The sequence below is a fragment of the Ochotona princeps genome, chromosome 17 (genome assembly GCF_030435755.1).
Source record: "Ochotona princeps isolate mOchPri1 chromosome 17, mOchPri1.hap1, whole genome shotgun sequence".
NCBI lineage: Eukaryota > Metazoa > Chordata > Mammalia > Lagomorpha > Ochotonidae > Ochotona > Ochotona princeps.
Window position 1 is genome coordinate 46,059,291 of NC_080848.1, and position 12,568 is coordinate 46,071,858.

General features: G+C 62.6%; 1 protein-coding gene across 1 annotated transcript; it reads left to right on the forward strand.

Annotated features, from left to right (window-relative positions):
- The first annotated feature begins 812 nt into the window (after nucleotides 1-812).
- SLC47A2 (solute carrier family 47 member 2) lies at nucleotides 813-12,262 on the forward strand. Its single transcript, XM_058676036.1, has 17 exons — nucleotides 813-938; nucleotides 1,366-1,467; nucleotides 1,783-1,851; nucleotides 2,020-2,168; nucleotides 2,808-2,850; nucleotides 3,939-3,983; nucleotides 4,295-4,392; nucleotides 4,603-4,700; nucleotides 4,993-5,106; nucleotides 5,426-5,493; nucleotides 5,926-6,034; nucleotides 6,767-6,842; nucleotides 7,251-7,320; nucleotides 9,403-9,535; nucleotides 9,621-9,715; nucleotides 10,267-10,351; nucleotides 11,617-12,262. Exons 1-17 carry the CDS (start codon nucleotides 816-818, stop codon nucleotides 11,835-11,837), a joined length of 1,698 nt encoding a protein of 565 aa, XP_058532019.1. The 5' UTR covers nucleotides 813-815; the 3' UTR covers nucleotides 11,838-12,262.
- The last annotated feature ends 306 nt before the right edge of the window (nucleotides 12,263-12,568 follow it).

Sequence of the window (12,568 nt, forward strand, 5' to 3'; positions counted from 1 at the left end):
CAAAGGAACTTTAAAAGGAGCAGAACTAGGTGAGTTGGGAATTCGGCGGGAAGGTAAGGGCTGTGTGTGAGTGGGTCAGGGTGGGTGATGTGCTGGGGGCGTGGCAGAGCGGGGGGGTGGGCTCAGAGCTTGTGGTCACACCTCTGCTTTGGGGTCTGTCTTCCATCCTCCTTGGGGCTCTGGGAGTTGCTGCATGGGATCCTGCAGGGACATCCGTGGGTGCCAGGGAGGCATGTGGGCACCAGGAGCTCACCCCTCCTCCCTCCTCTGCACAGCCCCTGCTGCTCCCTCCTCCTCAACCTCCTCCAGCTCCTGGGCTGAACACACCGCAGCCCTGGGCAGGATGGGGCCAGGTGGCCTGGTGGTTCTCAGTCTCCTGTGGTTCCCACGGCCCCAGCCGTCTGCGGGATCACAGGCAAGCACCCAGAGCCCAGGTTACCCAGAATGAGAGGAGCCTGAGGGGTGATGCAGTCTCCCTGGGCATACTGAGCCCTGGGCTCTGGGCCCTGGATCTCACACAAGCTGCCCGCGGCTCTGAGAAATGGGAGTCATGATGAGCAGGACACGCAGGCCATCTGCCTGCTGCCCCGCCATGCCAGGAGACGTTGGTCACCAAGCATCCCCAAGCAGGTGAGGGCCGCCTGGCTGGCCTGGGAGGAAGGGACCTCCAGCAGGCCGCACAGCCGCCCCTCCTCTGGCCCTTACTCATTAACCAGCTACAGGGCACACGGGTTCACCAAGCAGCGGGCAGCTGGCTACACAGAACCAGTGGGAGAGTGCCGGGGTGGGCAAGGCGGCAGGGGCTCGGGCTGGGAATGGACAGCCGGCAGGATGCGCTCTGCCCGGACCAAGGGCACCGCTGGCATGACCTGCGCAGGCTGCTCCCCAGGGGCTTTTGGGACGAAGCGCGGACGCTCTTTGTTCTTTCTGGACCCCTGGTAGGAGGAGTGGGGTGGGGCCTGGGCAGCATGGGGTGGGGAGAGGCTGGGGCTGCACGCAACAGCCTCCCCCAAAAAACGCTACTTCTCTGGGGGGTCGTGGGGCCTGCCCATGCATCACCATGGGCAGCCTCAGACCCAAAGGGGGCGGCTGTGTGTCCCCTTTGGAAGCCTTAGTCAGGCTGGATTGAGGCACCACAGCCAGGACAGGGGAGGGGGGCCCGCCGATGCCCAAGCCAGGCTCCCAGGCCTGGGCAGGGGGTGTCTGCCCAGTGACTTGGGTGAGCCTGTGGAGCAAAGGCCCATGGGGGCTGGGCTCAGAGTCCAGCAAGGCTGCGAAGCTAGAGTGACCAGGCCTGTACGCTATGGGCAGCAGGCAGCGGCCGGGGACCTGGGCCCTGGCCTGACCTTGGCCGCCATCTTCCAGTTCTTGTTCCAGGCACTTAACTTCATGACCTACATCGTGGGCACTGTGTTCTGCGGGCACCTGGGCAAAGTGGAGCTGGCATCTGTGACCCTGGGTGTGGCAGTGAGTACCGTGCTGGCCCCACTCCTGGGGACTCTCCGCCAGGTTCCCAGGCTGCTGGGTGGCCAGTGAGGGGCCAGGATGACCCAGATGTGGGGTCAGATGCCTGGAACCTAACGCTGGAGACGGGTGGGGGTGGGGGCAACCAGGCACAGTGCTCACGGCCATGGGGACAGAGCCAGGCAGAGGGACAGGGTCTCAGGCCACTATCTCCCTGCTAGGCAGCCTCCCCAGAGCCCCAGCCCTCCTCAGGGTCCCCACCTGAACCCCTCACAACACAAGCCCTGGTGCTTTGCCGTTCCATGTATGTGGCTCCAGTTTGTCAACGTCTGTGGAGTCTCTGTAGGATTTGGCTTGTCCTCGGCCTGTGACACCCTGATGTCCCAGGTAGGTGGCTGGGTGCCAAGAGGGAAATGGCCTTTGGCAGGGTCTGGGTCCTGCAGGTGAGCAGGGCAGGGATCAGTCCCTGCCCACTCACTGCTGGGGGCGATGGGGGCTGCCTGGAGGCGGTGCGGTGTCACCCAGCGTGGGACAGCAAGAGGCTGCGTTTTGCAGAGCTTCGGCAGCCCCAACAAGAAGCACGTGGGCGTCGTCCTGCAGCGGGCCACACTCATCCTGCTGCTCTGCTGCCTGCCCTGCTGGGCCCTCTTCCTCAACACGCAGCCCCTCCTGCTGCTCTTCAGGCAGGACCCGGCTGTGTCCAGGTACCTGCCGCGTGGCTCCCGCCGGGCAGCCAGCCAAGGATTTGGGGGAGGTTCTGGGAAACTGTACCCCTCCCCCAGGCCCTGGATCTCTCTGCACCACTAGTGGTCACCAGCCCCCAACACCTCTTCATGGTTCTTAGAGTTCCCTCGGGAGATTCACTCTCAGACCCCGCTACTCCGGATGTGACCAGCAGGGGGCAGACACACCTCACAGGTGCTTTAGTTTGCAAGGCATGAAAATGTGTACCTTGGGAAAGACAGCATCGAGTTCTCAGCATCTCCTTCACTTCCCCAAATGTCTGCAATGGCCGGGACGGAGCCAGGAGCCAGGGACTCAGTCCAGGTCTCGCGTGGTGCAGCAGCTCAATGATCCGAGCCGGGACTTGCACGGCTCCACGCAGAAGCCAAGGAGAAGGAAGACTGCCCGAATTTCCGCTGCGGGACGCAAAGTCCTTAGGCTGAGATGGCCTCTCACAGCGCCGCCTTGTTCGCTTGACGTGGCGTGCGCTTCTTGGGGCTGTTTCTTAGTGATGATAACGTTTGGGGTTTGTCTTTTGGAGCCACGTGGGGCTCGGGATTCAAGGGAAGGTGGTCCTGGGGCGCCGCCTTCCCGGCACAGCCCGTCCTCTCCTCCTGCAGGTTAACCCAGGAGTACGTGCTGCTCTTCATCCCGGGCCTCCCGGTAGGTGCTGCGCCCGCGGCCCCACCGCCCCGCCACACCCCAAGCCTGGCTTTTTGCGCTGCGCCCACCCAGCCACCCCATCTGCTGAGGCGGGCACGTGAGAGGGCGTGAGGGAGCCCAGGGAGATGTGCAGACTGTGACTGTGGAATGTGGAAGATGTTTGTGATCAAATATTCGGAAAGCCCAGGACAGAAAGTTTCAGACTCGCTTAGCCCCTCCCCCCACGTGGGGAGAGCGTGGGATGCGACTGCTTCCCAGGAGTGTGTCCACTCGTGGGCGCGTGTGTCCGCGCGTGGGAGGGCTCTGCAAGGTGTGAGGGGGAAAGGAGGCGCCAGCAAAATGTGGGGACAAAAAACCCCTTGAATTATCTGCATACATTTTTCATTGAACTTTTCAATGACGTAGGCTTGTGTTTATAAACATGTGCACCTGTTTTATCACCTGCTTCTCCCCTTTAATGTTATGCGTGTGGAGGCGTGAGCAGGCTCCAGGTAAGCACTGCACCAGTTTGGTTAGGGGCCCAAGCAGGGACAGGTTTGGGTGTCAAGGAGGGTCCTGGAACCAACCCTCGGCGAGTCACAGGGACAGCTGTGTTTGTCAGGTGGTGAGTAAACACACACACGGTCCCAGCTCAGTGAGGACAGCTCCTGAGAGGCAGAGGTGGGGTCACGCACAGTCCAGCTCTGGCTCCATTCATTCTCTCCCTCCCTCCCTCCCTCTCCAACCCCCGGTCCTGTGCTGCAAAGAAGAGGAAGGGCAGGATGGGCAGGCTGTGGGAACAGGCCTGGGGCCAGTTCCTATGCTGACCGAGGGCCCCTGGGACGGTGGCCCCCTTGCACCCACACACACAGGCAGGCGAGAGCCTCTCCCAGGGCCCTTGCACCTGCTCAGGCGCCCCTGTGACAGAGCAGGGGCCCAGCCGGGCAGAGACAGCACACACTCAGGTAGCCTCAGCTCCCCTGGCCGGGCTCCCAGGCCCGCAGGAACTCGGGGGGCTCTACCTCCTGGGAAGGAATGTGTGGTAAGGGGATGGGGAGGTAGCCATGGGGGAGGTCATTGTTTCATTTTGCTTGCTTGCTTGCTTGCAGGTGATTTTTCTTTACAATCTGCTGGCGAAGTATTTGCAAAATCAGGTACAGGACCCCAGCTGTAGGAGGACAGCCGCTGTCCTATCCTCTAGGGAGTCGGGAAGGGTTGTGGTGCCAGGGGCTTTACCCCCTTCTCTCCCTGTCTGCGACCCAGCCCTGTAAAGGGTCACTTCCAACCTGCCCCTAGGCCCCTGGGCTTGTGGTTGGTCAAGCTGCCCCTCGCAGCCTCCTCCTCCAACTCCCAGTGAGAGGCCTGGGCCAGTCCCACGCGCGTCCAGGGGACCGAGTTGCAGCCCTCAGGCCAGTCCCACACGCGCCCAGGGGACCGAGCAAGGCCTGTTTGGCGTGGGTTTCAGGGAATCGTGTGGCCCCAAGTCCTCAGCGGTGTGGTGGGCAACTGCGTCAATGGCGTCACCAACTATGCGCTGGTTTCCGTGCTGGGTCTGGGGGTCAGGTGAGCGGGGAAGGGGGCTGGGGGCAGGCACAGGGTGTGGGGCAGGATGGAGTCCCGCCTGCCCTGAGAGGGTGAGATGCAGGAGGGGAGGGAGGGGTGGAGAGAGGGAGGGAGGGCCTGGGCAGACGCCCCCAGGACACCTGCGCAGGTGCAGCTGCAGGGCGGGGCTGCGGGCTGCGGGAGCCCAGCCCCGCCTGCCTCCTCTGCCAGGGGCGCCGCCTACGCCAACACCGTGTCACAGTTCGTGCAGGCCGCCTTCCTCTTCTTCCACATCCTGCTGAAGAAGCTGCACCTGGAGACTTGGGGAGGTGCGGAGCGCAGCCCGACCTCAGGCCTCCTAGTCCCTGCTGGCCCCTCCAGCTGTGCTGCGTCCCGCCATGCTTCCTGCCAGGCACCTGTGATGCCTCTTGGGGGTTAGGGGGGCACAGTGCAGGCGGCCTGGGGCTGGAGGGGGCAGTTGTCCAGGATGCCTTACGCCCAGGGCGTCTGGGGGAACAGGAGCTAGCAGGTGTGCCCTGGCGATCCTTCCTTGCTTCTGCCCGGACCTGCCCCAATACCTGCCATCTCCAACCCCTGGGGGGTGCGGTTGCTGTGTTCTAGGCTGGTCCAGTCAGTGCCTGCAGGACTGGGGCCCTTTCTTCTCGCTGGGGGTGCCCAGCTTGCTTATGATGTGTGTGGAATGGTGGGCCTATGAGATCGGCAGCTTCCTCATGGGTACGTGTGCAGGGCCACGCATGGCAGAGCAGCAAGTGGGTCCTCGTGTCCTGCTCAGAAAGCCCCGCCCCAGGGAGAGGGGTTCACGTCCATTCCCCTGTGCACCTGCCAGGCTGCTGGACGTCCCCAGGCAGGGCCTCGCCCAGGGATCTGGCCTCTGGGCCTTTGGTGCTGATCCCAGCCCTTGCTCAGCCATGGCCAGCATGGAGTGGGTCCCGCTGGAGGGATGGGCCCAGCATGGAGCAATCCGTGGGTGGGGCAAGGTGGCGCCCACCTGTGGGCCCTGCCTCATGTTGGCCCTTCCCCACTCCCTCCCCAGGCCTACTCAGTGTAGTGGACCTCTCTGCCCAGGCTATCATCTACGAGGTGGCCACAGTGACCTACATGGTGAGATCCCAGGGGGACAGTTTCCCACTCCCACCTGAGGCCCATGTCCCCTGAGGGTGACACTTTTGCTAGGGTTTTCTTTTTTTTTAACATTGATCTACATGCTCAAAAATACCACATTCCTCTCTTCAAAAGCCCTGTGCTGCTTCGGCTGATTCCATTGTGAGCCTGCCTGTCATGGTTCTGCTGACTGGGTCATGATGGGGATCAGTTTGCCCGTGGGACAGCCCCAGCCTATCCCAGCCATCACAGCCACCAGGAGGCCCTTCCACTGCCCCCGGGGGTCACCCCGTCTGCCAGCTCTCCTCCTGCCTGGCCCAGGCTGGAGAGCTCCTGCCCTTCCAGCCTGGCCTTACCCTGGCTTAGGGTCCCAGCCCCTCCTCCGGCGCCCACTGGAACCTAACAGCACCTTCTCCCCCGTCCCCATCCCAGATCCCCATGGGGCTGAGCATGGCCGTCTGTGTCCACGTGGGGACGGCACTGGGAGCTGCGGACACCATGCAGGCCCGGCGCTCCGCCCTCTCGGGCGTGCTCTGCACAGGTGGGTGGGCGCTCTTCTGCCAGTGCATGCTGGAGCTGGGCTGGAACAGGGGAGGGCCCTGGGTCTGATGAGGGAGGCAGGCTGGCCCCTGGGCAGGCTGGGCTGCTTCTCTTCGTGAACAGCAGCCTCTCCCGGAGTGGGGAACATCTCAGCTGCCCGTGCCTCTCCCAGCTCACCCCTCCTGCCCTGATGCTGGACTCAGCCTAGCACAGGTAGAAGTGTGACTCCCCCAGGGCCTTCCCCAGCGTGGAGCTGGGGAGCCTCTCTCCACGCCTCTGCTGCATCCCCCCAGTCACGGCCTGGCTCCCTGAGGCCAGCAGGTGCAGGAGGGCCCTGCTGTGGAGAGCAGCAGGGGTCCTGGGACAGGCTAAGACCTCAGTCCACACACAGAGGAGGGAGGGCTGCGGAGGATCCCCAGACCCACAGGCTGCAGGGTGAACCGAGGCAGCAGGCAGGAGATGGGGTGGAGGGGGGCATGGGAGTGTGAATTCCTAAGCAGTTTCAGGTGCTGGCCTAGGACACCCACTTGGAGAACTGTGGTGGCCCCTCTGGGCTGGCACAGGGGCATCACTCCAGGTGAAGAACCGCAAGGCAGGAGCTCTGGGCTCCTCGGCACAGCAGGCGGGAGTGTCAGGCAGCAGCCGGATGGTGCAGGAATATCACTGCACTGACCCAAGCTGGGTCTTGGCTTCGGGGGAGGCCCGTCCACGCTGTTCCCTTCGTCTCTTCCAGTTGGCATAGCCCTGGTGGTGGGCACCCTGTTGGGCATCCTGAAAGATGAGCTGGGGTACATTTTTACCAGTGATGAGTAGGTAATCAGTTTCCTTTCTTGACTTCCGGGAAATGTCAGAGTGGTTCTGGGTGTTGGGGGGAGGGGGAAGTTTCAGGGTGCAGGTACTTAGCTCACACCTGGTTCCTGGGAACTGCCCCAACTTTGGCCTCTCTGGGAGGAAGCCAAGTTTCAGCTTGTCCACTCAGCACTCAGGCTATGGCCTTCGCCCAGCTTGCCGTGACAAGATGCCAACTGAAGCCCAGGGCACACAAACCGTCGGGGACTCACAGGTGCAGGTGGCTCAGAGTGCCGGTTGCACCCGTGTGGGGTGACGCCCCCTCGTCCAAGGACGGTGGGTGGGAATGTGGGAAGAGGCCGAAGGAGGGTCTCCAAGGACACAGCTGTCTCCTGCACAGCTGGCCAACCTGCCCGTCTCTCCTGCAGAGAGGTCATCGCCGTGGTGAACCAGGTCTTGCCGATCTACGTCATCTTCCACATCATTGAGGCTATCTGTGTGAGTGACCCCGATTGGAAGCCTGACCCTTCACCCCCTCTGCCCCCCAGCACATGATCCCTGCTGCAGCCTCCCTCAAGTGCCATGGGGCAACACGGGCTGACCACACAGGGAGCACTCGGGGTGATGGCTAGGCGAGTTGTGCACTCCTCAAGGCGGTCAAGGCAGGTGGACAGACAATGGGAGGGCAGAAACGTGCAGCAAAATCTCCAACATCTCCTTCCCGGTTCCTCCAGCGCAGGGGCCACCTTGCTGGCTCATGCCCCAAACTAGAACAGCCGGGCCGTGGGCCTGTTGGAAGCTGGGGGCCTGGACCCAGTCTGGCTCTCCCACATGGGTGGCAGGGGCTCCGATGGGTGAGCCGTCACCGCTGCCTTCTGCAAAGTGAGGGACAAAGTGGGAGCAGGGCCCACCTCTCCTGGCTCCTCTCAGCTCCTCTGCTTTAGGCTCAGGGTGTATTTTCCGTTGACCTTATCCTCACTTTGTCATGTTGCACCTTTATTTAGAATCCATGCTCCCTGACGTCCGTGTGTCTGTGAGGGCACGATTCAGTTCCTTTAAATCAGTTGATCACCGGCCAATCCAGGCCGCAGAGAGTCTGGGATTCTCCTGCATGTTTCACGTCATTGTGATCCGACAAGCTGTAGGCTTCTGCATCCAGGTTCTCTCACCCGTCACCGTGCTCCTGGGCCCTGGTGGCCAATGTCCCCAAGCCAACTTGCTGGGTCATCTCTCCTTGTCGTGGTGACCAGCATGGCTTCACTGTACACAATGCACACCAGCCACTTAGGCCTCCTCCTCGGTGAAATGTCCCTTCAGGTCTTTGGCCCAGGAGTGTCTTCTCGGACTGCTGGGGCTGCCATGGCAAAGGACCCAAACCTGGGTGGCATAAATCCGCACCACTTTCAGCCCCTGGAGCTCGGGCCTCGTGCCCCAGGGGTCATCAGGCCCCCAGTGACCCTGGCACACATCAGGGATGGCTGTGTCCTGGGCCCACTGCCCACCTTCTGGAAGCCACAGTGTCCACTGGCCTGGGCAGGTCCATCATGTCCCTGGCCTCCTCCACCCCTGAGGGGTATCTGCCTGTGTGTCCAGCTCCCCTCTGTAGAAGGACCCCAGCCAGCCCAGACCAGGGCCAACCCCCAGGCCCCTGGCCTGGTCCATCACAAAGGCCTGATTTCCAAACAAACGTAGACGACTGGCCGTCAGAACTCCAACTTCTTGGAGACAGACTTGCCCAGCCACTTTGTATCACAGAGTTGTAGGGGCTCTGCGTGTGGGGCCAGTGCCATGGTGTCGTGGGCTGAGCCAGTCCTAGCTGCTGCAGGCACTAGGGGAGTGAACCAACCAATGGAAGAGCTCTGTCGTCTGTCCACCCCTTCCTCTGTCAGGCTGCCTTTCAGATGGAATACAGACATCTTCTCCAAGGACCACACGGTAGCTGGCTGCAGGTGGTGGGCAGGATAGTGGGCCCGAGATGTCCGCATCTCTGTCCTCAGAGCTGTGCACACAGGAGCCCGCAGAGGTGTCTGACCTGAGGACCCCAAGGTCAGGGAGGAGCATCCTTCTGACGGAGCCAGAGGGCCAGAGTCGGGGGCTGAGGTTGGACCCGTGGCTGCAGAGATGCAGGTTCTAGGAGCCCCATAAAGCAGAGACACCCCCCGACACCCCCCGACACCGCCGAGCGTCCAGAGGAGCCAGCCCTTGGTGTTGGGACAGCAGGACCCACTGCCAACTTCCAACCTCAAGAACAGGAAAATGGCACGTTTGAGCTTATTGGAGGCCACTGAGTGAGCTCCAGCCGCCCGTCTCCAGCGCAGTCAGCCGGGCTTCCCAGAGATCTCACTCTGGAGCCGGGCAGTGCTGGGAGCCAAAGGAGCCTGGGGGTGCAGGACTGAGCTCCAAGTATAGCCATGTTGGTGCAGCACCCCCAGGGCAAGTGACTGAGACCCCAACCACCACTGCAGCTTCTTCTGGGAAAGGAGGGAGGACCGGGAAGCAGGGCGGCCCTGCTGGTCTGGCGGTGGGGCGAGGCAGGGGGCTGTGCGCCACTCAGGGCCGCGTCACCCTCCCTGCCCGCAGTGCGTGTCCGGCGGGATCCTGCGGGGCACGGGGAGGCAGGCCTTCGGGGCCATCGTGAACGCCATCATGTACTACATCGTCGGCCTCCCCCTGGGCATCGTGCTGGCCTTCGTGCAGGGCATGAGGATCATGGGTACGAGGCCCGAGGGAGGGTGGGGAGGGCCCGGGCGGGCCCCGACCATCCCCCGGCCCTTCGCATCGTCCCTTGCCTCCCGCAGGCCTCTGGCTGGGCATGCTGACCTGTGCCTGCCTGGCAGCCGCCGCCTTCATTGTCTACACTGTCCGGCTGGACTGGAAGCTGGCGGCAGAGGAGGTGAGTGGATCGGTGGCCCCCGGCCACATGGGCAGAAACACCCAGAGCATTGTCAGGACTGGGGGATGTGTGGGAGGGGACGTGGAGGGACCCCCCCCCCCCGAGGCTCACTGGCCACTCCTGTCATGGTAGCTGCCCAGGCAAGCAGCACATCCAACAGCTACAAGCAGAAACCCCGAAACCAAACACGTTCCTGAGATAGCCCCCACCCCACACACGCCATGCCCCCACCCCACACACGCCATGCCGGGAGCCAAGCAAAGCGCTCAGGCTAGGCTGAGTGCACAGGAGCCCCTGAGAGTGGGCCCTGGCCTGGGCAAGGCTGTGTCCTCACCGTGTCCACAGGCCCGGGCAGCCTGGGCCGCTCCAGGCAGGGCGTACCTCACACCGTGATGACGTCATCTGGCCACTTGGCACACTGCTGTGTGACTACAAGCACAAGCACGTGCAGCTGCTGCCTCAGGCCCCGCAGCTCCCAGGGAGGGCACCGGGAGCCAGGCAGAGCGGGAGGGTGCGGGCTGGCCCAGGCACGCCTCCTCTCTCTCCTCCAGGCGCAGAAGCACACTGGGCTGCAGCAGCAGGGAGCAGAGGGCGCAGCCCCCCGCCCAGGGCCTGACAGGGCAGCTGTCTCTTCAGGTAATGAGGTCACAGCTGCTTCCACACTCACATGCGCACACAGGGAGAGGTACAGACACACTCAGACACACACAGAAGTGCACAACCACACAGAGATACATACACACACACAAGCCCACACACAGACACAAACATAACACACACACACAGCCATATACACACACAAATACAGACATACAGAAGTACAGTACACACACACACACACACACACACACACATCTGTTCCAGGCTGTCTACCGGCGTCTGTGACTACGACAGCCCAAGCACAGGGAGCCAGTCACATCCTCCCTACTTGGCAGGCACGCGAGGGTCGGCTGGCACCAAGAGCCTGAGATGCAGCCAGCTGCGGCCGCGTTCTCAGACCAGGGGCTTTCCTGTCCCTGCCACCCCACAACCCCTAAAGGAAGAGGGGAGGACGTGAGCAGTGGCCCATTTGACTCCAGCTCGGCCTCCCAAATGCCACCCCAGGTCCAGGGGCCATCCTGGCCTCCAGCTGTGGGCCCAGGGAGGTTGGCCCGGCCCGACTCACCAGCTGCAGTGGCCCGTGTTCCCTAGATCTCCATGTCTACAGGACAAAGTGGTGGTCCCAGCGGGGTCCCTGCTAGCCTCCCAGGCCAGGTGTGAGTGCCAGGCGTGTGTGTAGCAGCCCAGCCAGCCTCCCAGGGCAGGTGTGAGTGCCAGGCGTGTGTGTAGCAGCCCAGCCAGCCTCCCAGGCCAGGTGTGAGTGCCAGGCGTGTGTGTGTAGCAGCCCAGCCAGCCTCCCAGGCCAGGTGTGAGTGCCAGGCGTGTGTGTAGCAGCCCACGGCCCATTAGGAACACGCTGTGCCTGTGGCCTTCCCTCCTTCTGGGGCTGTCCCTGACCAGAACAGTGAAGCCAGCTCTTGACAATCTGAGGGCTCTCCTGCCCCGCGGGGTGGGACGGTAAGACGGGACCAAATAACTGTCCAACAGCTGCTTCTGAAGTCACACATGGTGGGCACGCTGCAAGGCCACATTCCAGCGTGACCGCTCCTTGTGGCACCTTAGCAGGGAGCGCTGGCTGTACAGCCAACTCCCACTTGAAGCCACTTTCCCGTACCTTCCCTCTGTGACTCGGAAGGTAAAGGAGGCAGGTGTTTTCCCCATCTGCTCTTCCAAGGCCTGAGGACTAACAACCAGGCACGCAGTGAGACACCTGCAGCCAGACAGGTCGCCTGGATTCCCAGGCATCACCCCTGCCCTCCGTGTACACGGTGGGCTGAGCTTCCTCCTGTTTGTTCCCGCAGTGGCCACGGGCAGCAACCCCGGCATCACCTTGACGAAGTACTCCCGGCCCGAGTGTCCCACATTCTCCCCGAACTCACAGGCAGCCCACGTGGCACCTGCACCTGCCAGTCCCCTGTCCCTGAGACAAGTGGTCATCCGGCGTGGGGCCACCCTGGGGGCGGCGTCAGCCCTGCTGGGGGTGGGGCTTCTGGTCAGGGCACTGACCACCCCCAGCTATTAACCAGCATGCGAGGCCGCACCCTGGCAGCAGGAGTGGGCAGACAGGTACACAGCCTGGGGCAGGGGGATCCCGGCACCACCTACGCCTCAAAGCCAGGCATGTCCCTGGGCTTCCTGGTACCTCTGGAGGGATCTGAACTGGCAGACTGACCACCGTGCTGTGCCCAAGCGGGTCATTTCTTCTCTGACCTGGGGCGCTCCTCCAATGCCAGCCAGAGGAATGAGACTCCTGGGACTGCCATGTGTATCCAGGACGTAAATGGACCAAGAGGGAAATTACAAAATGAAAACCAGAGCCACCGTGACATTAAAAAGCACTGATTTCTCAGCTGCGGCCTGTGGCCCACATCTATTCGTGAATTTTCTGTGAGACTCCTGAGGAGGGGCCCCGGCCCTGTCCAGGCAACCCCTGTGGGCGCAGGTGCAGCAAGAGCTGCCCAGGGCAGGTCTGACCACCCCTCCATTCCTGACCCTTGTCCTGGACTCTGACACACACTTGCTGCTTCCACACTTCTTGCTTCAGGAGTGCAAGCATAGAAACCAGCAGAGCAAACCCCGCTGGTTACTGTCCCCAGCCTGGGCAGGAAGTTCACACTGGTTCAGATGCTCTGGAGGCCTGGGACTGGGGACTGTCTTCACCCACTGCACCAGGCCATCCAGTGTGGACAGTGGGACCGTCCAGCTGCCTCTGTCCCACGGCTCCAGCTCCCCTAGCTAGAAGCATGCCAGGTT

What these genes read in the sequence shown, in the direction of transcription:
- SLC47A2 (XM_058676036.1), top strand. Translation starts at nt 816, where the DNA reads ATGGACAGCCGGCAGGATGCGCTCTGCCCGGACCAAGGGCACCGCTGG. An exon ending in TTGTTCTTTCTGGACCCCTG is followed by an intron (nt 939 to 1,365) that starts GTAGGAGGAGTG and finishes GCCATCTTCCAG; the next exon opens with TTCTTGTTCCAGGCACTTAA. An exon ending in GGAAGCTGGCGGCAGAGGAG is followed by an intron (nt 9,716 to 10,266) that starts GTGAGTGGATCG and finishes TCTCTCCTCCAG; the next exon opens with GCGCAGAAGCACACTGGGCT.